A 24,418-nucleotide genomic window follows, 5' to 3' on the forward strand; every position below is an offset into this window, starting at 1 on the left:
TCCCTACCCTGCTGCTATCCCTTGGGTTAGAGCACCCTGGCATGCATCCGCAAAGCGTGGCATGTATCCGTGACATACACACACACACACACACACAGACACACACACACACACACACACACACACCTCTACCTCTGCAGGTGCAGGCAACTTGCTAGGAGAGGTGATTTAAGGGCAAGGGGATGGAATGGTACACCAGCACCACCTAGTGGGCAGTGGAGAGAGGCTCAGAGCCCCCTTGCTGCTGCTTCAATTGCTCATGGATGAGCAATTTGTTCTACCTCCATCAGGTCACTCGTTTTCAATCCCCAGCTAACCAGAGAGGTTCCAAGATCAGGACTCACAGACAATAGGGCAAGTGCTGCACGGATGCTCCACAGGCTCTCTGAAATTCTGTGAGGCTCTATAACCTAATCACATGTACCCTGTGATGCCAGCATGGAAATCAATACCTTGGCTTGAGCACAGAACTGTGCATGAATTTACCACCACAGCTTTCTCAGTGGAAACCATAAAAAGGCACAAACCATGTGGCATTGTCTGATCAAAGCGTCCAGGTATAATATGTTAAGCCAGAAGTACAAATAATAAACAACCATTTTCTGCCTTTTATTTATTCCATAAATATTCACTTAGTAACTACCATGTGCATAAGTGTGTGCACACAAACCTCACAATTTTAATATTTATGAAACCTGATTATTTTTTAAGGTTGTTCAATTTCTATAAAAACAGGTGTTAAAATACTAAATCAGATTATATAACTAATACAGTAGTAAATATACACATATGTTGTCAAATTCTATTAATTTATTGACAAGAAATTTGAATAATTGGGGGGAAAAAGATCTCTAAGATGTTTTTAAAAGCAATTAAGAATTTCTGTTCTCTCAGTCTCCAACTTACTTCTTTCAATCAAGTAGTCTCTGTCTGAAAACGAAAATTTTCTCTGTATATCTATGTCTTCTCTGTAGACCAGTGGACTCTCAGATGGGGATACGTGCCTCCCAGGGGATATGTGGCACTGTCTGTTCAAGGATGCTGCCGTCTGCCACGCACATGACAGTCACCCACAGCAAAGAGGTATCTTTTCTAAAAGGTCAACAGAGCCAACGCTGAGAAAGCCCAATCTAGACTATAAGATACTAGACAAGAGCAATGTCTTATTTAAAAATATACACTAAGTATTTGGTAAGGTAAGGTAACTGGTGAAATAAGTTGGCACTGACATCTAACTCATTCTTAATATCCCCGTCCATGTGAATAGGAAGGTGGGTGGGCAGTCTAGCATCCAGAAAAGGGTTGGCTGCAGCCCCAGAAAAAGACTGAAACTGACACCAGCAGACACACACGCGTTCACTAGATAGACATAGTGAAATAATTTGCCTGTACGGACAGTGGCCTGTGTGAAATACCACACAAAACTACTGCTCTGACTTCGGATTGGTGATGCACTCACTAAATGAATGTTCAAAAGAATGCTAATGTCGGAAAGCACATCCTTGACTGTAACAGGGCAGAGCATCCTATTCTCTGGGAAGGTGCACTCCACCCACACACATGATCATTTGTAAATTTTGTTATTCAAGGCCAGCCTGTCAGAGTCCAATCACCACGGGACACTGGATAATACCAGGCACTAAGGAGGGTCGCAGGTGATGGTGCTATGATGAGGTTTCTTGGTAAAAAAATTAGCCAGACTTCTGACCATTGCCCGCTTGCAAACCATTACAGCACTTTTGAGTGATTCCCCATCCCCCTCCCCCCACCCACACACACACAAAATGAAGTTTCTCCTTGAAATTTTCCATTTAAGGTAACCACTGTGAGCATATCGATAAATATATTAAGACATTCTCTATGGATATAAAATTATATTTAAAAATTGGGGGAAATCTGATATATCGCCTGCTATTTTCACCCACATTATTTCATGGATATCTGTATGTCAATAATCAGCTCAATAACAGACACTAGGTGATCTTAAATCTTAAATTCACTCAAGACATATTGTTGTAAAGGTACCAATTGTTTAAGGATGGAAAACATAAGGAGTATGTGATACACACAATCAAAGTTAGGCACGGCATTGTGCACCTTCCCGTGCAATCATCCGATTCCAGCCTTCTACACACAGCTTCCCGAACAGCACTGAAATGGTCGTGCTGTCCCTCCTGCTGCTTCCTGACAACCCATGTGGGACTGGTATGGATAACAATACACCATTAAGAAAACACTCATGGACAACGGCAGCAAAATGAAGGTCCAGCTTCAGGAGCCGTGACCACTCATTCTGAGGGGCATTAACCTAGGGAACAGAAGTCACTTTCAATGAAGTGTTCAAATTTTTGAAAATACATATTACTTGTAAATCATAAAAAAGTAAGATATTTGTTAGTATTTGTCACATTAAATATTAAAAATTCTTTGACATATGAATTCAACATTTTTTTAATAACCTGCCTGAAAGCAGATCTTTTTCTTTCTTATTGGTGATTTTTTTAACCAAAATATGATTTCAAGCTTTCCTATGCAAGTCCAGGAGCCAAAGAATTGAATTTTAAAGGGCCTTTTAAATGATCCATTCATTTCCATCTCATTTACAACCCTGAGCATCCTAGTCCCACGCTTACATCTGCCCAGCAGTCATCAGTTCTACAAAGGGTCTCTGTTTTCTAGCAATGTGAAATCCTAGAAAGAGTTATAATGAAAAGTAATTGTTCACTTTTCCTTCTGGGGGAGAGGGGACAACAGATTAGATTCCAAGTACCTAAGATAGAGACAGTACACCCCGTTCCCTGTTGGGAAAAAGAATGGTAACGAACAAAACGAGTGCTACAGCTACAGTGCCTGAGACATTCTCAAGTGGAGGTACCTCAAGTGAAAAAAACAAGAACTGAAGACATTCTATCTAGGGAATTAAGTCCATGTGTAAGATACGCTCCTGTATTTTAAGGTCATGCAATTTAACTTTAGGGAAAATTCTCATTAAATATGAATTTTAAGGGCCTAACCTAATGACCTTTTGGCTACCAATTGAATAGAACTCCAAGGTTACTTCAATGTTAAGGACATTAAAGGCCTATCTTTTCAATAAAACATACTCTGAACAAAGAGAACCACTGGAAAGATTTTTATGAAAGTTTATAAACAGGTCAGAAGAAAATCAGCCTGAGAGTTTGGCACATTAAATGAGTTGTATCTTATTAATAAGTGAGGAAATCCCTGGGTAATAGTAATAATTTGTATTTCTCTACCAGTCTTTTGGTGAAGAGATGATGAAACCAGGTTAGATGCATTTTGCTAAGTCAAGACCAACCAAAGAGAGGCAAGAGAGAGAAACAGAAACTCTGAACAACTTAAACAGAAATAGATAGTTCAGGTCGGTTACAAACAAACCTCACCAGATCGTCTATAGTCTAAAATTCACATTAACCCAGGAAATGTATTCCTTTGCCTTATTTCAAACAGAATTTGAGGAAGGTTATAAGCATACTTACAATATAACAGGAAAGTGTATGTACAGATAAGTAAATTTAGCCTAAAGGAAAGAAAGGGTAGAACAATAAAATGAAGCTAAGAGAAAAATCACCTTGGAAATGTGTGTATTAATAAAAATATTCAGAACTTGAAATTAATACTAATTTATGAGGTAAAAAAGCTTTGCCACTCACCAATTTTAACCTCTGTAAAGGTATTCTGCCTACATCTATCTGTGTCCTTTCTGGGACATTAGTGAATCGAACTTCTGGGACTGCGACGGCACACATGACATGGGCCCACCTACAGAAAAGGAGACATTAAACATAAACACAAGTTCCCTAAGCTTATATACCTCGTACTTCAACCAGGCAATGCAATTCTCACAGAGGGGAAACACACAGATAAGAAAGAAAGCCAAGAGCCTGAATCCATCACAAACAGACTACTCTTTGAATTTTAAATCTATTAGACAATACCTGGATGGATTCAGTAGCACACCTGCCCAACACTGTGACATGAAAAACTAGGTAAAGATCAAAGACTCAATCCTATCAATATATGTATGGTTTTCTATGCTTGACCTGCAAAATATTGAAATGCAGGTTTGCTGTTTCATTTGACATTGCAATACAGATGTTTAATATACTTTAGCTAATTAACATGTGGCAAAAGATTAATTCAAATAATAAAAGTTAAGAACTGGGTATAGCACATAATCTTTTTACATAATACAAAAGCCATAAAGCAAACCAGAACAAACCACAAGTTTTCTAAAAGAACTAATACTGATTAAGTCTTTAATTAAATTGTCTCTCATTGCAACCCCACTATAATCAAAGGAACTTATTAGAGACAAGAAGAAATGAAATTAGCTTGCTCCCTTGTTTCCTACTTAAAATCTAGCATCTCCTTTCAAATTCTGAATTGCTCCAGAAAATGATAACATCCCCACTAACACCATTAAGTTTTTCATCAATATTATGCCCCACACAAAAAAAGACTCTTGAGGTTTAAAAAGATCTTGAAAGAATTATCAATTCATCAACCTATTTTTAAATCAAACAATATGCATTTCACTCAAACAACACAAGATTCCGTGCTGCCTTTTAAAACCACAGGAGGAGAAGACAAGTGTCAACCCCATCAGGGCACACTCTTCCATGGCTAGATAAATACTATAGTTCCATGGCAAACACTTTTTGTCCTAGCCCAAGAGTAGGAAAAGAAGCTCTTATCATCTCTGTCTTTACAGGAGCCACCTAAGTAATCTCACAGTCTGCATGACTTGTACAACATCCTAGAACTAGTCATTACTTTTTAGCAAAGTGCCAATCACATTAACTGTGAAAGATGAAGATCCCAAATTAAGCGAAAATACAGTTTCATAGACTAAACTTTATTCTTCCATATAAGCAATCAGAAACACGTGCACATGTACACAATTATGCAAACTCCATCATTACATTACACCCAGGGTCCCAAATCCAGTGCCGGTGGGACCTCGCAGGACATAAACAAATAGAGTACAGTTTAAATCATGGGAACTTGGGGAACGCATGCCCATTTAGACCAGGTTCTCATCCCAACTTGTTATGGCCATATAGAGAGGCACAATCATTTTTTTAAGGAAAGATGAAAACTTGTATTTTATTATAAAAACTCTCAACTTTTAAATTTTGGATCAAATGTATAAAATGTGTATCAGTCAACTAAAACATACCTTGGGGCTGAATCTGGCCCTCAAGTGCCAGCTTAAAACCTCTGCCTAAACCATGTCTACATGTTTCTATTTCTAAAGGATTCTATAAATACTTTGCCCCGTTTTAAATAGTAAATTCGGGTCATGAAAATAAAATTCACACAAAAATAATTTCAATAATTGCCATAAAATCCAGATTACCTTTCGTTTATGTTCACATAAGACTCCTTCATATTCTCCAACTGTCCCCTCTAAATCTTAAAATCAATGTTTCTCTCTGTATTTCTATTGTAGAATATATACTTTCTTGTTAGTTTATTGGTGTTAAAAAGAAATGATTTTGCTTTAATGTTATGACCATGATTGATTTTATTTATGTGAAGATAACAATTTCACTGTTTTCTGGCATACTGTTTTTATTGAACAAATAGGATTCATCATATTAAATGCTACAATTCCAATGGCACCCAGAATGATATGGGCTGCCTTTATTTAAAAGACTCTGTTAGTACAAAGGGGTTATTCTTCATGGGGTCAAAGACAGAACAAAAACAAGAGGTGGAACACCTCTGTCAGCAGAGGTGAATGTGGTGTCAGTAAAGGTCTCTGCACAGAGTCCCAACCTCAGATCTGGACAGCACAAGCCTTGGGACAGTGTGTCCAATAATGACAGGTAAAGCAAACTGCCACCCAGAGGCTCAACCATTCCAGAGAGGAGAAGAAAACAATGAAACTCAACACATGAATGTATTACTTACTTATTGTCCTTAGTTTCCTTAAGAGCACCCCCTCTCAAATTGCAGAGACAGCACTCCTGGAGGAGGAAAAAAAAAGCCACACCATTACCAGACCTATATAATAAAATACTAGTTAACTAAATGTTCCCATAAATTCTCATTGTTTTATTTTAAAATTAAAACCATTAGGAATTTTATTAAGGCCTATCTCTGAGCAGTTTGAAAGGGAAAAGCAAAAGAGAGGTGGGAAGCTGAGGCTGTAACCCAAAATGTCCTCATATACATATCTAGAAGAAAACCATCATTGTGTTGGTACCATGTTCAGCTGCCACCTGTGGAGGAAAGCAGTGGCTCAGAGAACTTGGTACCTGTACCTGGAGAGGTACGAACTACAATTCTAGAAGAGACCATGACTGGGTTCTCGTGATCTGGGAACCAGATGGCTAAAAACCAGAACTGGCACACTTCATTCCAATGTCAGGAGAAGCAGGGAGCACTTTGTAAAAGATGTGGCTAGAGTAGTGAAAAGGGCCTATTACAGAAATTGCAGTGTTTAAGAAGCATGAAAGAGAGGCCTGTTAAAGGACGCTGAGAATCAACTAGAGATCATAAAATTATCATTTTGGTCTTTCTGTGAGCAAATGGTATTGAAAAGATTGTTCTGATAAACCCAGGCTATCCCGCCCCTGAAGATAGGGCCATAAAAATATTTTCCTTTGCCCACATAAGTTTTATATTTTTGGCACTTTTATGTGTCTAAGATTGACATGGACGTTTTCACTCCAAGATGACTCCCTTTACTATAAATACAGACTACAGTCATCATTTCTCATTATAATCTTAGGGAAAAATCTATGTGTAAGTAGGGCCAGAAAGCAATGCAATGCCTTTTGTTGACCTAGAACTTGTTATTAAATACTTAAGTAACTCTTTTTATTTTCAACTTCAAGCTTGTCCTCCCAATTTACTGCATTAATAGAGTTTTAAAAATAGTTATAGGCTTTGGGAGATGAGCAAGCGATGCAGTATGCAGATGTTTTATTGAGGTGTACAACTTGAAACCTGTATGGTTATATTTCTATTCAATTAAAAATAGTTTCAGGCTATTTTGTTCTTTTTTCTCTTAAGTGGTATGCATAAAATTTCTTTATCTGTTCTCCAAGGTGACCTGTATGTAATTTTAACAGATCTGCCTAGCTTTAAAAGGACTCTAACGTATCAACTATTAATAATGGAGTGTCAGACTCCATAGCTTTTATTTTTCTGAGGAGAACAATAACAAACAACTGAGGAGAATAACGTATCTGTATAACCCTTAATAGGCAGCAAAAAAAGGCAAACAACCGGAGACATTCAGTGGTTTTATGTGTCTGGAACATCTCTGCACATCCATTTGAAATTTCCTAGGTGATTATCAATGGTTCTGAGTAGCAAAAACTGCTCTGTGTACATACATCTGAATCCATAATAAACTCCGCTCAAGGAGATAGCTCAATGGAGAATTTCTCTATCCACATCACAAAGCCTTTGAAAGAACTTGTTTTGATGCAGCACACAATGAAAGAAATATTTTAAAATCCAAGTATTAAAAATGAGAATTGCAATAATTCAAATTACTTAAAATATATAAATTATTCCATAATAATTTCATATACCATTACTAACTTTATTTTTTTTTTGCCATTAATTTAAGACACTTTCCACAGGTGTGGGGGGAAGAATGAAAATGAAAACAAAACACGAGGTCAAAATAATATATAAAAAGATAGTCTCAAAGTGGGAATGCAGCAAAGGAGAGCTGTGGACTGCGAGAAGCTCAGACACTCAGAGAATTAGATGTCTGATTAATGAAACTAGTAGTGAGAAGACGCCTAAAGGGACAAGTTAGCAGAGTTAAATACAGCAAAGCAGCATGGATGCTGCTTTAAGCACCTGATTAGGATCATTAGCAGGTACACATGTTGCAGAGCGCTACTATAACAGGAGGAAAAGTCCCCTAAAGTAGAATATGTAGACTTAAGATTTTCAATGGAGTTGAGGAGACTCCCACCTACCACACTGTGAAACTTGCTCTTTCTAGGATCACCAGTAACCCCCATGTCACAGAATCTCACAGATCATTCCAAGTCCTTGGTTTGCCTGACATCTTAACAGCATTCAACATTGTTGATCATGTCTGAAACAGTTTTCCCCTGTGGTTTCTATGACCCATAGTTTTCCAACCCCTAACCAACCAGCAAAGGTAACAACTGGGATTCAAGCTCAGGTCTGCTTGACCACATGTCCAAGCTCTTTGTCTTCACCATCCTTTGCCTCCAGGTACAAGGCAAGACACGGGATATCAAAGTAGAGTGCCAAAATCAACGAGAGACTGTGCCTGCCCTAGGAAGCTCACAATTGAGAAAGGGAGAAGACCTGTGGGTACTTAACCATACTGGAAACTAACCAGAACCTGCTAACTTTGCCAGAATCTTTCATTTGCATGAAGGACCAAAATAGGAACCACACTTGTAAATTTCACTTCTATAAAATTATGCTTTCCTTTGTTCTCTTTGGAGCATAGGTTGCTACTTGAACCTGTCCCTCCCAGGTTGCAACCTTTTTGGCCAAATAAATGCTTTATGTTCTTTATTACAGCCAGAACCTCTTCTTTGGTTAACACAAGGAACAAAATATGGATCTGTCACTAATAATTCTCTTGAGGTGCAAAAAATAAGATGCAGAATTGGGGAGAAAAGAAAACTCCCCAGGAACCCCGAATCCGGCAGCTCGTCTCTAAAGCAAGGAGAGGTCTTCCACGGCTCGAAAAGCTGCCAACTCAGCTGTAAAAAGCAGAGAGCGCTGGAATCTCACCGTGCTCAGAGAACAGACACGGCCAAAGGCAAAGCCCTGCTCCCACCCTCGAAACATCTGAAACCAGAGTAGACAAAATCAAACTAAAGCTGCAACAAAGCACAGACACCGATCAAATACAAATCAGAATGACTTCACTCCCACTCTAGATATCTGACAGATGAAGAAGCAGGCCTTTACTAGAAATAGTAATATTAATTTCATTTGCTATAGACAAAACGTCCAGCACACAATAAAGGGGCCACCCAGAAGGTGCCAGAAGGTCAGAGCATCATGCTCAAGGCTTCGCAAGAGGCTACAGCACCTAAGCCACAGAGGTCCTCCAGCAGTGACCTCTCTGCCAGCCCCAGTCCTGTGCCAGCCCCCAGTCCACATACCCAGCACACCCAGACTCAGGGGTGGCAGAGAAAGACAGAAAGAGACTGAGTTTTGTGGCTCTAAGGTGAAGGAGGGGGCGGGGAAGAGAGAGAGAGAGTGAGAAAGGAGAAGAGAGACATCAATGTGAGAGAGACACATCAATTGGTTGCCTCACTCACATGCCCTGAAAAGTCAATTGACAAAATAGTAGCAGTAGTTTTCTATAGAAAATGAGATTTGAGATTTGACAAAGGAAGCAAGAGTATACAATGGAGTCAAGACAGTCTCTTCAATAAATGGTGTTGGGAAAATTGGACAGATACATGCAAAAAAATGAAACTAGACCACCAACTTATACCATTCACAAAAATAAACTCAAAATGGATACAGGACTTAAATGTAAGACGGGAAGCCATAAAAAGCTTAGAAGAATCCATAGGCAGTGAAACAGCAGACATTTGTCATAGCAATATCTTTACCCATACATCTCCTAGGGCAATAGAAACTAAGGAGAAAATAAACAAATGGGACTACATCAAAATAAAAAGCTTCTGCACAGCAAAAGAAACCATCAACAAAACAACAAGAAAGCCCACTGCATGGGAAAACATATTTGCCAATGTTATCTCTGGTAAGGGTTTAATCTCCAAAATTTACAGGGAACTCATACAATGTAACAAAAGGTAGATAACAATTCAATCAAAAAATGGGCAAAGGATCTAAATAGACACTTTTCGAAAGAGGACATACAGAAGGCCAAAAGACACATGAAAACATGCTCAAAGTCACTAATCATCCAAGAGATGCAAATCAAAACAATAATGAGGTACCACCTCACACTTGTCAGGATGGCTATCATCAACAAATCAACAAACGACAAGTGCTAGAAAGGATGCGGAAAAAAAGGAACCCTCTTGCACTGCTGGTGGGAATGCAGACTGGTGCAACCACTGTAGAATAACAGTATGGCGTTTCCTCAAGAAATTAAAAATGGAACTGCCATTTGACCCAGTAATACCACTTCTAGGAATATATCCCAAAAAAGCAGAAACACCAATCAGAAAGGATATATGCACCCCTATGTTCATAGCAGCACAATTTACAATAGCTAAGATATGGAAACAGCCTAAGTGCCCATCAGCAGATGAATGGATTAAAAAACGGTGGTACATCTACACAATGAAATACTACACTGCTGTAAAAAAGAAGGAATTCTTACCATTTGCAACAGCATGGATGGAACTGAAGAGCATTATGCTAAGCGAAATAAACCAGTCAGAGAAAGATAAATATCGCATGATCTCACTAATTTGTGGACTATAAAGAACATCATAAACTGATTAACAAAAATAGAGACAAAGAAGCATCAAACAGACTGTCAAACTTCAGCAGAAAGGCAGGGAAGGGTTTTGTTTTGTTTTGTTTTGTTTTTGCGGGGGGGCGGGTAAGAGATCAACCAAAGGACTTGTATGCATGCATATAAGCATAACCAATGGACATAGACACTGGGGTGGGGGGGGGGGGGGCGGTTAGGGCATGTGCCAGGGGGTGGGGTGGCCAGGAGGAGGTCAATGGGGGGGAAAGGAGACATATGTACTACTATTTGTAATACTTTAAACAATAATAAAAATAATAATAATAAAAAGAAAATGAGATTTGAGAATCTGAGAGTGTTGGATATAGGAGACTCCTCTAACAATATAGACATATGAAGAAATTAAACCTTTTCTCTATTAAATAATTTAATTTAATATAACTGTGGAGGTTTATCCTATTTTTCCTTTTTGCACTTAAATTTAAATTTTAAATAGGACACCTATAATTTCTTCCAGAGTTTTTCAGTGTACTAAAACTTCTCTCTAACCTAACCTATGGAAATACCAAAATTGTGCAGCCTTACAGAACAAAATAAGTAAAATTAAACAGCCAGAGTTCATTGCCATCTTGTTTTATCTTATGTGTAATGAGCATGCTTTTCCAGGAACAATAACACCCAATATAAAATGACTATTATAAAAATTTAAATATACTGCTAGTCAACCAATGTTTCCTCTAACAAAAGAAGACAAAATATTGAAATGCCATTTATGACATGATTACTCTATAAGGCTGCTGCTAATCCTGACTTCCAAGTGCAGCATTAAAAGATTCATTCTATTGGGTCCCCCAACCACCACCCCCGGGCAGCTGAAAGCTGAATGAAAAAATATAAATTCGGATTATATATTCTGAACATTGTAGCTTTCCCTCACCTAATACCATGCACAAAAATCACCTTTTAGCAATATCAAGTACTTTAAAAACTTTGGTTCCATAAAAAATCACCCCTGAGATGAACAGCTAGTACACCAATTTACAACATGGAATGATTTTGTTATGGCTCAGTTATTAAACCATGAAAAAGAGTGTTTATAATCAAAGTGCTGACACAACATTAACAATGGTGAGAAGGACATTGTTATGATGCAGCTATCACAGTTGTTCATTATTTGTAGTAGAGGGAATTCATGTTCCAATGCCTCTTCTATAAAACATCAGTTAAAGAAATGCCAATACCAACATTCTCAAGCTGCCTCGTAAGAGGCTCTCATTTTAGCTGACATATCCGTAAGTGCCACTAAAGCCAATTTTCAGAGCTATAGAAAAATTATGAGACTGAAGTACCTCCCCACACCCTTATTTATCTGACACGTTCATAACAGAAATGCAAAACCGTAAAATAAGGCTGTCTGAGCTGGGAAAACAAAAAGTAATTAATCAAATTAACGGAAAGCTAGCTTACAGAGTGCTGATCAACAAAACATGGAAGAACCATTTCTGAAGATGTGGCTCATTTATCAGGGTTGGCGAGAGGGCAGGATCTCACATTTGGACAGGGCTGGCATGAATTCTGAGTGATTGGGAAAGTGAACGACGGGTTTCCTGCAGCTATCTTCTGAATGGAAATTCGACAGGCTCTAATGAATTTTATACTAGCAAGTGAGTTCTGCCATTTAGAACCCACATCTAATTTGTATTAAAAATTAAAACCACCCAGCTTGTGTGGTGCAGTGGTTAAGCATTGACCCATAAACCAAGAGGTCACCAGTTCAATAACCCATCAGGGCACATCCCCAGAGGGGAGCATGCAGGAGACAGCTGATTGATGTTTATCTCTCATTGATGTTTCTATCTCTTTATCCCCCTCCCTTGCTCTCTCTCTAAAATCAATAAAAACGTATTTTTTTAATGAAAACATACCTTCAACAAATATTGATTAATCACCATGTTCTATACACTGCGCAACAGCAGTGAATGACAAAGACCCCGTCCTCAGTGAACTTACGTTCTGATTGGGACAGCAGTAAATAAATCAGGAGATTATTTAGATGATAGAGGATGTTAAGTACTACGGGAATGGGCCATGGAATTACCTAGAGAAAGATGATCCCAGCAGATCCTGCTAGTCAGAAAGTAAGTGGGAGCCCTAGCTGGTTTGGCTCAGTGGATAGAGCAGTGGAGACCAAAGGGTCCCGGGTTCAATTCCAGTCAAAGGGCACATACCTTGGTTGCAGGCTCCTCCCTGGCCCAGGCCCTGGTCAGGGCAAGTGCAAGAGGCAACCAATCAATGTGTTTCTCTCTCATCAATGTTTCTCTCAGTCTTTCCCTCTCTCTAAAAGATCAAAGGAAAAATATCCTCAGGTGAGGATTAACAAAACAAAAAGAAAAAGAAAGTGGGAGAATATCTGATAAGGCTTCATAGGTCATGAAAAAAAGGTGATGACTTTACCATGAGAGAGATGGAAAGCCACAGTAAAGCTTTAGCACAGCAAGAAGATGATCTGACTTATATGTTAACTAGAGGCCCGGTGCACGAAATTCTGCACGGATGGGGTCCTTAGGCCTGGCCAGTGATCAGGGATGATCAGGGCCTTCTGGCTGCCAGCCAGGGCCTTCCTGCCGGCTGTCACTTCCTGCCGGCTACCAGCCAGGGCCTTCCTGCCGGCTGCCACTTCCTGCTGGCTGCCAGCCAGGGCCTTCCTCGGAGGGAGGAGGGGGCGAGGCGGGGAGGGACCATAGGAGGTTGGCCAGCTGCGGGAGGTTGCCTGTGGGAGCGCACTGACCACCAGGGGGCAGCTCCTGGATTAAGCATCTGCCCCTGGTGGTCAATGTGCTTCATAGTGACCGGTCAATCTGGTCGCTCCATTCCTTCCGGCCTTCTGGTCACTTAGGCTTTTATATATATACTAGAGGCCCGGTGCACGAAATTCGTGCACAGGGGCGGGGGGTGTCCCTCAGCCCAGCCTGCACCCTCTCTAATCGGAGACCCCTCGAGGGATGTCCGGCTGCCCATTTAGGCCTGATCCTATAGTAGGATCGGGCCTAAAGGGGCGACATCCCTATCACAATCCAGGACTGCTGGCTCCCAACTGCTCACCTGCCTGCCTTCCTGATTGCCCCTAACCGCTTCTGCCTACCAGCCTGATCACCCCCTAACCACTCCCCTGCCAGCCTGATTGATGCCTAACTACTCCCCTGCCAGCCTGTTTGCCCCTAACTGCCCTCCCCTGCAGGCCTGGTCTCCCCTAACTGCCCTCCCCTGCAGGCCTGGTCACCCCCAACTTCCCTCCTCTGCTGGCCTGGTCACCCCTAACTGCCCTCCCCTGCAGGCTTGATTGCCCCCAACTGCCTTCCCTTGCAGGCCTGGTCCCTCCCAACTGCCCTCCCTTGCTGGCCTGATCGCCCACAACTGCCCTCCCTTGCAGGCCTGGTTCCTCCCAACTGCCCTCCCCTGCTGGCCATCTTGTGTCCACATGGCGGCAGGATCTTTGACCACATGGGGGCAGCCATCTTGTGTGTTGGGGCGATGGTCAATTTGCATATTACTCTTTTATTAGATAGGATAGAGGCCTGATGCATGGGTGGGGGCCGGCTGGTTTTCCCTGAAGAGTGTCCTGGATCAGGGTGGGGGATTGCCGGCCCCCACCCGTGCATCAGGAGCTGCCCCCTGGTGGTCAGTGCGCTCCCACAAGCAACCTCCCGCAACTGGCCAACCTCCTCTGGTCCCTCCCCGCAGCTGGCCAACCTGAGGGACACCCCCTGTCCCTGGCCTGGGCGAGGAGCCTGTGGTGGTTTGCAGGCTGGCCACGGATCAAGGCAACCCAAGCGGAGGTCCTGGTATCTGGGATTTATTTATCTTCTATAATTGAAACTTTGTAGCCTTGAGTGGAGCCAAGCCTCCTGCTCGCTCCATGGCCGCAGCCATTTTGTTGGGATTTATTTATCTTCTATAATTGAAACTTTGTAGCCTTGAGTGGAGGCCTGGGCCGACCAGGGCAGGCAGAAAGCTTGGCTTCCTCCATCTCTGGGGGGCAACTCAAGCCTCCTGCTCTCTCCAGCTCTGTGGCTGCTGCCATTTTTGTTGGGATTTATTTATCTTCTATCATTGAAACTTTGTAGCATTGAATGGAGGCCTGGGCCAGCAAGAGCAGGCGGAAAGCTTGGCTTCCTCCATTGCCGGGGAAACCCAAGCCTCCCTCCTGCTCTCCGTGACCGCAGCCATCTTGGTTGGGTTTATTTGCATATTCGCTCCTGATTGGCTAGTGGGCATGGCTTGTGGGTGTAGCAGAGGTAGGTCAATTTACATATTACTCTTTTATTAGATATGATAGATTAGATCATGCCAACTGCTATGTTGATAGCAGAGGATAGAGGTTCAAGGGTAGAAGTGAGAAGAGAAGTTAGCAGGTTACTGTGTTAACCCAGGAAAGAGGTAATGAGTAGATTGGTCTGGGTAATATAAGCAGAGGTAATTAAGAAGTGGCTAGCAGTAGATGAGTGGATAAAAAAGCTTTGGTACACAAAAGACAAGTGTTGGTGAAAATGTGGAGAAAAGGGAACCCTAGTATACTGCTGGTGGGAATGCAGACTGGTGCAGCCACTGTGGAAAACAGTATGGAGTTTCCTCAAAAAAAAATTAAAAAAAAAAAATGGAACTCCCATTTGACCCAGTGATCCCACTTCTAGGAATATATTCTAAGAAACCAGAAACACCAATCAGACAGAGTATATGCAACCTTATGTTCACAGCAAAGTGCAGTGAAGGCCTGGGGAGGGGGCAGGAATGGGTTGAATGAGGTCATGGGAGAGGGGAGGACATCTGTAACACTTTCAACAATAAAGATAAATTAAAACGAAAAAGTATCCAGGATTCTAGATTATTTAAAAGCAGACAAGACAGGTCAGACAGATATGGGGTATGAGAAAAAAAAAAAGTATATCTGACTCTAAAGTTTTAGGCCTCAGCAGCTGGAAGGTCTGGAATTAGGAAGCCCGCAGAAGAAGAAGATCTGGAATTCAGTTTGAGACAGGATGAATTTGAGCTACTCACTGGACATGCTGCTCAGGAAGTTGGCCATATGGATCTGCAGCTCAATGGAGAGGCTGAGCTGGACAGAGAAAGGTACCAATGACTAGATGCTGTTAGTATAGAGAAGAGGCCCACATTTTGAACTCTGGGGAGTGAACGCTTGTGACTGCACCCAAGTAACCAAAATAATCTTCCTCTCATAGAGTCAGCTGATTAGCAATCGGAATACTATCTGCTACCATAATTCCCCTTTTCATGCAACAGAACAGACCCTCAGGTTCCAGGGATTAGAATGTAAACATCTTGAGGAGGGTGGGTGTGCTTGCTCCATTTTAACTACTTAAATATCATTAACCATTTGTATGAAAAGAAGATAACCGAAGAATAGAAAGCTACACTTTGTGTTGGTTTCAATTTTTTTTCTTAGATCTGTCTTTCTAATGCCATTGCTTATACCAATATAAAAATTAATTTGAGGTTTGCAGAGCACCTGTTTGGTAGCAAGCCAGACACACGCTTAGTGGCAAGGAGAAGCACCTCTATAATTGAAGCACGGTCAGAAGTAATGTACATGGGACTTACTGCATTTACATAATGGTATTTCCAGGATCCTGAGCAAAGTACTTCAAGTTGAACATCTTACTTTTTTAAAAATGTACAACATTTGGCTTTCAAATAAAAGCTCAGCTGGTTTATTCTTTCTTCCCAGCATGACCTTCGATAATAAATAGCAAAGTACATGATTTCTTCACCCTGCCACTGGATTAACTTTTGCCATTCATGAGAAACGCCTGCACTGCGTTTCTAAGGAGCTGTACCTTGCATCCCAGTGACCTCCGGGCATGCACATCCTGGTGTAGAGTACAGTATGTTATGCTCCCCATAATGTCAGTCATTATTCTTCCTGACTTTACTTGTGCTCTCTGGTTGAAGCACTTAAGATTAATGAGGCATTTGTTCTCAATCAAGAAGCTATTTATGAATATAGTTCCACTTACAATAAGCTTTGTAGACTTTTCTTTCTTTCTAACCATTACCAAAAGGGGGTGGGGGCGGGGGAGGAATGATTTTTCTTGAGCAAAAGGGAGAATAGAAAAAAATGATTTGTGACTTTATAGTCTGTGAGCAGTTTCCTAATGCAAAGGCCTCCACATCACAGCTATGCTCTCAGGATAATTGATATACGCAAATGTGCTGTTCTGTTTGGTTAAAGTCAAATAATTATTGATGCCCTGGCCTTTATGAGCCAGGGTGCAGCTAATCAAAATTATGTGCCTCCTTAGGAGGCAAGAGGTAATTTTGAACCCAAATGCTTTACACCTCAAATGGGAGCATGCGGTCCTGGCTACAGGCTTACAGGATACCTCAATGGTGTCACATGGCTACAAATGGCCACTGCCCACCTGTGACTGCCCAACCTTATCAAGAATAGAGCCTTTCAGCCCGGGCGAGCATGGTTCAGTGGTTGAGCATCGGCCTATGAACCAGGAGGTCACAGTTCGATTCCTGGTCAGGGCACATACCCAGGTTGCAGGCTCGATTCCCAGTGTAGGGCATGTAGGAGGCAGCTGATCAATGATTCTCTCATCATTGATGTTTCTATTTCTCTCTCCCTCTCCTTTCCTCTCTGAAATCAATAAATATATATATATATATATTTATTAAAAAAAAGAAATATATATATATATATATATATATATATATGTTTTCTTTTTTTTTTTTTTAAAGAACAGAGCCTTTCAGAGGGTCAATGAGGGAAAGAAGGCGGGGCGGGGGGATATTTGTAATACTTTTAACAATAAAGTTTTAAAAAAACAGAAGAGAGCATTTCTTTTTTTCTACTAGTTTTACTGCATTTGAGGATCAAAGTCAGCCTTTCGGGCTGACAGCCTCTCATCACCAGGTCTGGACAGTATCCCATGGAATAAAAAACATATAGCATAAAACGCATCACAAAGAGCGCAATGTCACAGTGACCTCTCAAGGCCACAAGCCAACCTGATCTGAAAATCAATAGCTCTAATCTACAAAGCCACTTCAGAGCTCTTTGCAAAAGAAAAATGTCAGCACTGTTGTCAGCTGGGAAATTGAATTCAGGAGATTACCCAGTTCTGGGACAGGTTCTCCAGACAGAAACTAGTGAAAACGTGAAAGGGTACAGAAACTGATCTCCACAACTACCCAATAACACTAATTATTCCATATTAAGTAGATAACCAATTACACCAGAAATTAGTAGTGACTTTATTTTCAATGTAAACTAACCAAAATCATTCAAAAATGAGGGTCAGAATTAGGCCATCTGTTCAGCCTTCTTCTCACTCTAAACATAAATAACTGGAGAGGGGAAAAGAGCCAGGGCCTAGGGATCTGGAGGCTGGGTACTGCCCTGAATGGGGCTCCCTCACCATAAGTGGGGTGATCCTGAGCAAGACTTACTCTTTCAAACCCCTGGTTCATTATCTGCAAAATGAGATTTCTGAGACAAAGAATTCTTTAGTCTTTGTCAGTATTAAATTTTATGGAAACTAGAAAAATTCTAACCCTGCCACATATATTAGTTTACATTTAAATCAACAATTATTCTGGATTTGTAGGTCAAAAGTTAACAAGTGAAACTTTACTTTTTTTAAAATAAGACTTCCAAGGGCCAAATGATTGGCTATTTTTAACATCTATTATCATTACCACTATTTTTATTTAAGTTGGAGAGGAGCTACAAATGTTGTATTATTGTAGAGTAAAGGTAACATAATCCTCAACCACACAAATTTTCTTTAGTAATTTACACCCTAAGAGAACTCCTACTTTGGAGAGAGAGGAGAGAAAGCAGTATCTTCAGATTCAACAGTGTGTTAGGGTTGCTCCACATCCATAAAACCTAGCCTCAATGTAATGTGGGAGTCAAAGACTCTACCTAACACCAGGGGTTGTTAGGGCTTCCTACTTTCCGAAGATGTCAAGAGTTTATCAGTTTTCCAAGAAGTTGAGTACATTTACCTGAGACTTAAGAATCGAGTGTTAATGAAGTATGTGATTGTTTGACCACTGTGCTCCACAACTGAAACTAATACAAAATAACACTGAATGTAAACTGTAATTAAAAAAAAGAAAAAATTGAGTGTTAAAACTAAGATACACTCCAAATATCAGAAGTTCAGATAAATATGTTCTAACAAATGACTTAGCCCACAAGCTTGAGCAGCACTTGGGAGTGGATTTTATAAAGACCACTATACCTCAGGTACCTTGTAATTTTGCAACTATGATTTATGCAAAGAAAATACTTCACTTTCTTTCCAAAGCCAAATAAAATAGCTATGTACAGCCTTGGAGGGCATGAATGGCAACCATTATCCAATCTATAGAAGCCACTGATTTACAATGAAGCAATACAAAAAAAAATAGAAACCAAAATGTTTGTTTTTAATCATCACAATTACATATTCCACTCTAAGAGAAAAGAAAATGCTAATTCCAAATGACCATCAAATTACAGTTTGCTTATATCTAATTGTTACTCTATTTTAAAAAATAAATAAGCAAAATAAAGAGCACAGTGAATAAATGTATATATAGCCAAGGTGAAAAACAATTTCATGCCTGGGCTTTGCTTTCTTAAAACCATTTTGGGGGGAAAAACTAGAATGTTATGTTTGTCGTACATATACTAGTACAATATTGTTCTACAAAGTACAATAGATATTCTTCAATAGATATGTGTGCAGTTATCTAGTTTATGCATTTCATTATACAGAATAAAAATTCTAGTCTATAAAGTGTTTTCTTAAGTTTTTCATTACAAAATTTACTTTCTCATAGCATGGCAATATTCATCCAAGAATATAATATATAGTTCCATGTTTTTTAATATTGTATTACTTTCAAATGAAAATATTCAAACAAATTCCCCTGAAGCAAGTGAAATAGGATATCTAGCTATATAATAGAGGAATATGCAAATTAGCTGGGACGCCATAACTTCACGACCAAACAGCAGAAACCTGAGGCTGCATGGTGCCTGGCCGGGGCGAGGGACCTCAGGCCATGTCCCCACCCCGCAGGGCTTGATGGGGGACCATAGGCCGTGCCCCTCGCCTGGCGGGGCTTGACGGGGAACCATAGGCCATGCCCCTCCTGCCCCAGTGCCAGGCCGGGGACCTCAGGCCGTGCCCCCTGCCCCAATGCTGGGCTGGGAGACCTGAGGCTGTGGCCCCCACTCAGAGGGGCTTAACAGGGGTGGGGCCGGCCAGGTTTGGGTCTCACCCAATGGGGGTGGGGCCGGCCGGGTCTGGGTCTCCTGCGTTTTCCAAGTGCAGGTGGTGGGCAGGGACTTGACTCTCGGTCCTGCAGCATGCCTCAGACTCTGACAGGAGGGAGATTTTCATAAACATTTTACTAATTTTCTTTCATCTCTGACACTTCTATTATAGAGAAAGGGCAAATAGCCATATTACAATATTTCCTCTAATTAATTCCCTTTTAATGTGCACAAATTTCGTGCACCAGGCCACTAGTATTGAAATAAAAAGGAATTTCAAGGATAGTGCCTATTGCTCTGCATTCCCAAACAGCAGGTAGATAAAATTATAGTAAGGCTCTGAGATCATTGTTTTTTTAAAAACCAATGAAAGTTTCCTTTAGCTCATAAAAACTACATTAATTTTACCAATAATTGCCAGCATCACTTCTATTCATATATGTTTCTGTTATTCATCATCTCTAGGTTAAGAAGCACAGAAATAAGTTTAGTTTCCTTGAAGGTCCCCAATTCTTAAGGAAAACTAAAGAAAAATGGAAATACAAAGCAACACATAATCAAAGCATTTTAGGACCACAACAGGCCTTAAATATACATTTCTAGTCAAACCTTCACATTAAATTACTTTTAAAACTCCCTTTAATTTAGATTCTGTTTAGATAATAGGTATGTGAGCTACTGCATCTGCCTTGCCCACCCCCAAAGAATTATTTAAGGTAATAAAAGAGCTCCCTAGTAAGACACAGAACAAATGGTAACTTTATTTGGAATTCTTCACACTGACAATGAAAAACTATAGCACAGGCTTAATGCTGCCATGTACAGAAAACTGGCAACTCATGATTTGTCACAGTCATAAATCTGTGTATGATGTGACTTTCCATGATACGTATCCGATCTGTACATCCAGTTTTCTCTCCCATCTATGGCAATAACACAAAACCTCACAGACCCCCACCCCAAAGATCCCTAAAGAAAGAACTACATATCTGGAAAGAAACTACATTATCCCTAATGGGCTACATTATCCCTAAATTTAAAAAAAAAAAACACCTTATCAATATTCCTTCTTACCCTCTTAAATCTGTTTATATTTATTTACTCTTTAGAATTTTATACTATAAATTCTTCAGAAGATATTATAGAAAATCCTCTTATTTTTAAATACTCTACATAGTATTAAGCATATGGGTTATTAATTTTTAGAAGTATTTAGACATTTAACTAACATTTTCCTTCATAATTAGAAGTATAGCCCTAAAATAGTATTCTGTATTTTACAGAAATACCCAGACTTAAACAAACATTTTTAATGTAGGGATATAAAAGAAAATAGTGGAGACAAACCTCAAAGAAAATAATATAAATTCTGCATTTTTACAGTGAAAATGTTAGCACTATGTTTTTAATCAGTAGTAACTTATAGTCATTACACCATGGAATTCAATTAACAGATTAGACATACACTAGAGTAATTTAGGTCAAAAATGATTTGTTCCACATTAAGTATCAACAAGAAACACAACTAGAAGCAGAATACTGACATTCAACACCTAAAAACAGAACTAGGTAATGTTTGGAATGTGCTCAGAAGTTGTACTATAATGAAGGAGTAAAAACTGTTCCACTATGAATTATATAGCCACAAAAGGGAAGAAAACAAATAGCTGAAAATAAAATAATCTACTAAAGCTGGGTTTTAATAAACCATAAATGCAAGCATAGCATTCACATAGTTGTGTCTATTTATCTGAGCAGTACTGAAATAGGACAAATAGGCCCAAAGAAATGATTTTAGTTAGGATGATGAATATACAACCTGAATCTCAGGACAGAAAGGTATTGGTGAGGGGAACAGGGATGTCTTGGACTGTTTCATTTCATTTCACTTGAACTGGGGCATAAAGGCAGGGTCCTAGAATCCAAGTTAGGATATAACCCAAAATTTGTACCTATTCTCTCTCCAACACATGAAGTTGCAATAAAGCTTCTCCTTTATTATCTTAATTGACATGAATGGATAAAGTAAAAAAATGGTAGCAAAGTGAAACAGTGAGCACAAACCAAAACTTTGGAAATGGTGAAAGCAATGAAGGTCACAGATAAAGGCCTGGCCCATATCATCATGATCACAACCTTCCTAGTTTATGCTCTACCAGTTCAGAAATGAGACTAAGTTCTTGCCTCCAAGCAGGGCTCCAGGGTCCAGAGTGATGCCCACTCTTTAGAATCTATACTAATAAAAGGGTAATATGCTAATTAGACTAGATAGACCTGACATCCTTCCAGACAAAGCCACAGTGGCGGGGGCGAAAGCAGAGGCGGTTAGGGGTGATCAGGCCGGCAGGGGAGAGCGGTTAGGGAGATCAGGCCAGCAAGAGAAAGCAGTTAGGGGCATCAGGCAGGCAGAGGCAGTTAGGGGTGGTCAGGCAGGCAGGCAGAGGTGGTTAGGGGTGATCAAGCAGGCAGACAGAGGCAGTTAGGGGTGGTCAGGCAGGCAGGCAGAGGTGGTTAGGGGTGATCAAGCAGGCAGACAGAGGTGGTTAGGGGCGATCAGGCAGGCAGGCAGAGTGACTGGGGAGATCAGGCAGGCAGGTAGGTGAGTGGTTAGGAGCCAGTGGTCCCGGATTGCAAGAGGAATGCCCGACTGCCCTGCGGTATCGGGCCTAAACTGGCAGTTGGACATCCCTCGAGGGGTCCCAGATTGGAGAGGGTGCAGGCCAGGCTGGGGACCCTCCGCCCCCGCATGAATTTCGCGACCCACAGGTTGAGAACCGCTGCTGTAGCACCTAAGACCATCGGAAAACACAGATATTTACATTACAATTGATAACAGTAGCAAAATTACAGTTATGAAGTAGCAACAAAAATAATTTTATGGTTGGGGGTCACCACAACATGAGGAACTGTATTAAAGGGTCGCAGCATTAGAAAGGTTGAGAACCACTGGTCTAGATGATCATTGTAAAGTTCTATTCAAGAGTTCCATTTCTATTGCAAATTGAAATACTTACATGATATCAATATTAAATTACAAAAGGCTTACTGTATATTCTGAGGGTGTTGAGGGGTGAACATTAATAGAAAGATGTTTTAAATCAATTTCCTTCTTAAGACATGCTTAAGGAAAACAACACAATTAATCAGACGCAGCCTTGGAATCAGGGTGAGTGGCCTAGCTCTAGCCCTGTTCTGGCATGCAAAGAACAGTGGTACCTTGAATAAATATAGGATTGCTCCATGTGAGAGCACAGGTGCCAAGCAATAACCAAGGATCCAACAGAGAACTCTTCTCGACCTGGTGACCTGGATTAGCATATCTCTAAACCTACACCTGAGGGAAAAGGAGAAGATATCCCTGGTCAAACTGATTTTACAAGGCTTTGCTTCAGTGCCTACAATGGGAATAGGAACTGCATAGTAAATAAGAGTCGAATGTATTTATTATAGGACTTCCTGGCTGGTTTATAGATGCTCTGCATTTACATATTTTTTGTTTGTTTATTTGTTTGTTTGTTTGAATCCTTAACCTGAGGATAGTTTTTCCATTGATTTATTTTTTAAAAGAGAGTAGAGGGGAGGGAGGAGAGAGGAGACAGAGAGAGAGAAACATCTATGTGAGAGAGACATAATGATTGGTTGCCTCCCACATGCAACCAATCCAGGGATCAAGCCTGCAACTGAGGTACATGCCCTTGACCAGGAATCGAACCTACAACCCTTTGGTCCAAGGGCTGGTACTCTAACCACTGAGACAAACCATCCAGGGCTACATAGTTTTTGTTAACATAATATCACACTAAAGAAAATACCAACATGTTTTCTGAACCCACTAATGAAAAGACTCTCAAGTTGAAGATATAACTTCCAACATCAAATGTATCAGATTACTCAAACTAGAAAGAGTGCCTACATTTTCATCCATTTCCCCCTCACTAGCCAAGGTGAATGCCAGCAAAAAAAGTATTCAAACAACATCCCCACAGACACCTTTAATTTATAGTTACCATATGTCTATTTCAACGAGAGGTAAACATACATAATCATGACATAAATTTGCATCATGCAAGGCATTTTCCTTATATTGTCCTTCAGGTTTTTAACTCTGGTTACAAGGATATTTAATTCATTATCATTATTCACTGAGGAAGAGAGCAATTGCTACTATTACCATCAACACCATCAAGCTGAGCATATACTCTAAGATCGAGAGTGAGGGTTATGGTATTAAAACCTGACAGATTCTCCCTTTCAAAAATGTTCTTGTACCTCTTGAAAGAAACGATTTTATGAAAAATTCGGATAGCACATAATTAAATGGCAAAATGAGTGACATACTAGATTAATGAAACAGGACTCAATGCTAGGATATAAGCTAAAGTTTCAACAGGGCTTCCAGGAAAACAATTTCAATGAAGAGGGATCTGTGTCCCCCACGTAGGGGATCATTTGTTGCTGAAGATTATATCTCAAGTTCACAGCAAATGCCTGGGTCAAGAGTAGAACTCAAAGAGAGGAGAACTCTAAAAGGAGAACTCTTATATGAATATAAGAATAAATAAGTGGGGAATTCCTCAGGCTAGTTGAAGAGTTATGTATGAGTGTGATTTCCTCAGAGAAGATCCCCACCTTGAATAATTATTTTCAAGAATTGCAAAATAGGACAATATTTTGGACCT

At 40.3% G+C, this 24,418-nt stretch overlaps 1 protein-coding gene across 1 annotated transcript in view; it reads right to left on the minus strand.

Annotated features, from left to right (window-relative positions):
• The window catches only part of KDM4C (lysine demethylase 4C), a 328,665-nt gene that overhangs the window by 96,300 nt on the left and 207,947 nt on the right, over positions 1–24,418 (minus strand). Inside the window, exons 16-17 of the mRNA XM_028150623.2 lie at positions 5,941–5,996; positions 3,675–3,783 (exon numbers count right to left, since the gene is read on the minus strand). Coding sequence (XP_028006424.2) covers positions 3,675–3,783; positions 5,941–5,996 — 165 coding nt within the window. The remainder of the gene's footprint in view (positions 1–3,674; positions 3,784–5,940; positions 5,997–24,418) is intronic.

The sequence above is a fragment of the Eptesicus fuscus genome, chromosome 15 (assembly GCF_027574615.1).
Source record: "Eptesicus fuscus isolate TK198812 chromosome 15, DD_ASM_mEF_20220401, whole genome shotgun sequence".
NCBI lineage: Eukaryota > Metazoa > Chordata > Mammalia > Chiroptera > Vespertilionidae > Eptesicus > Eptesicus fuscus.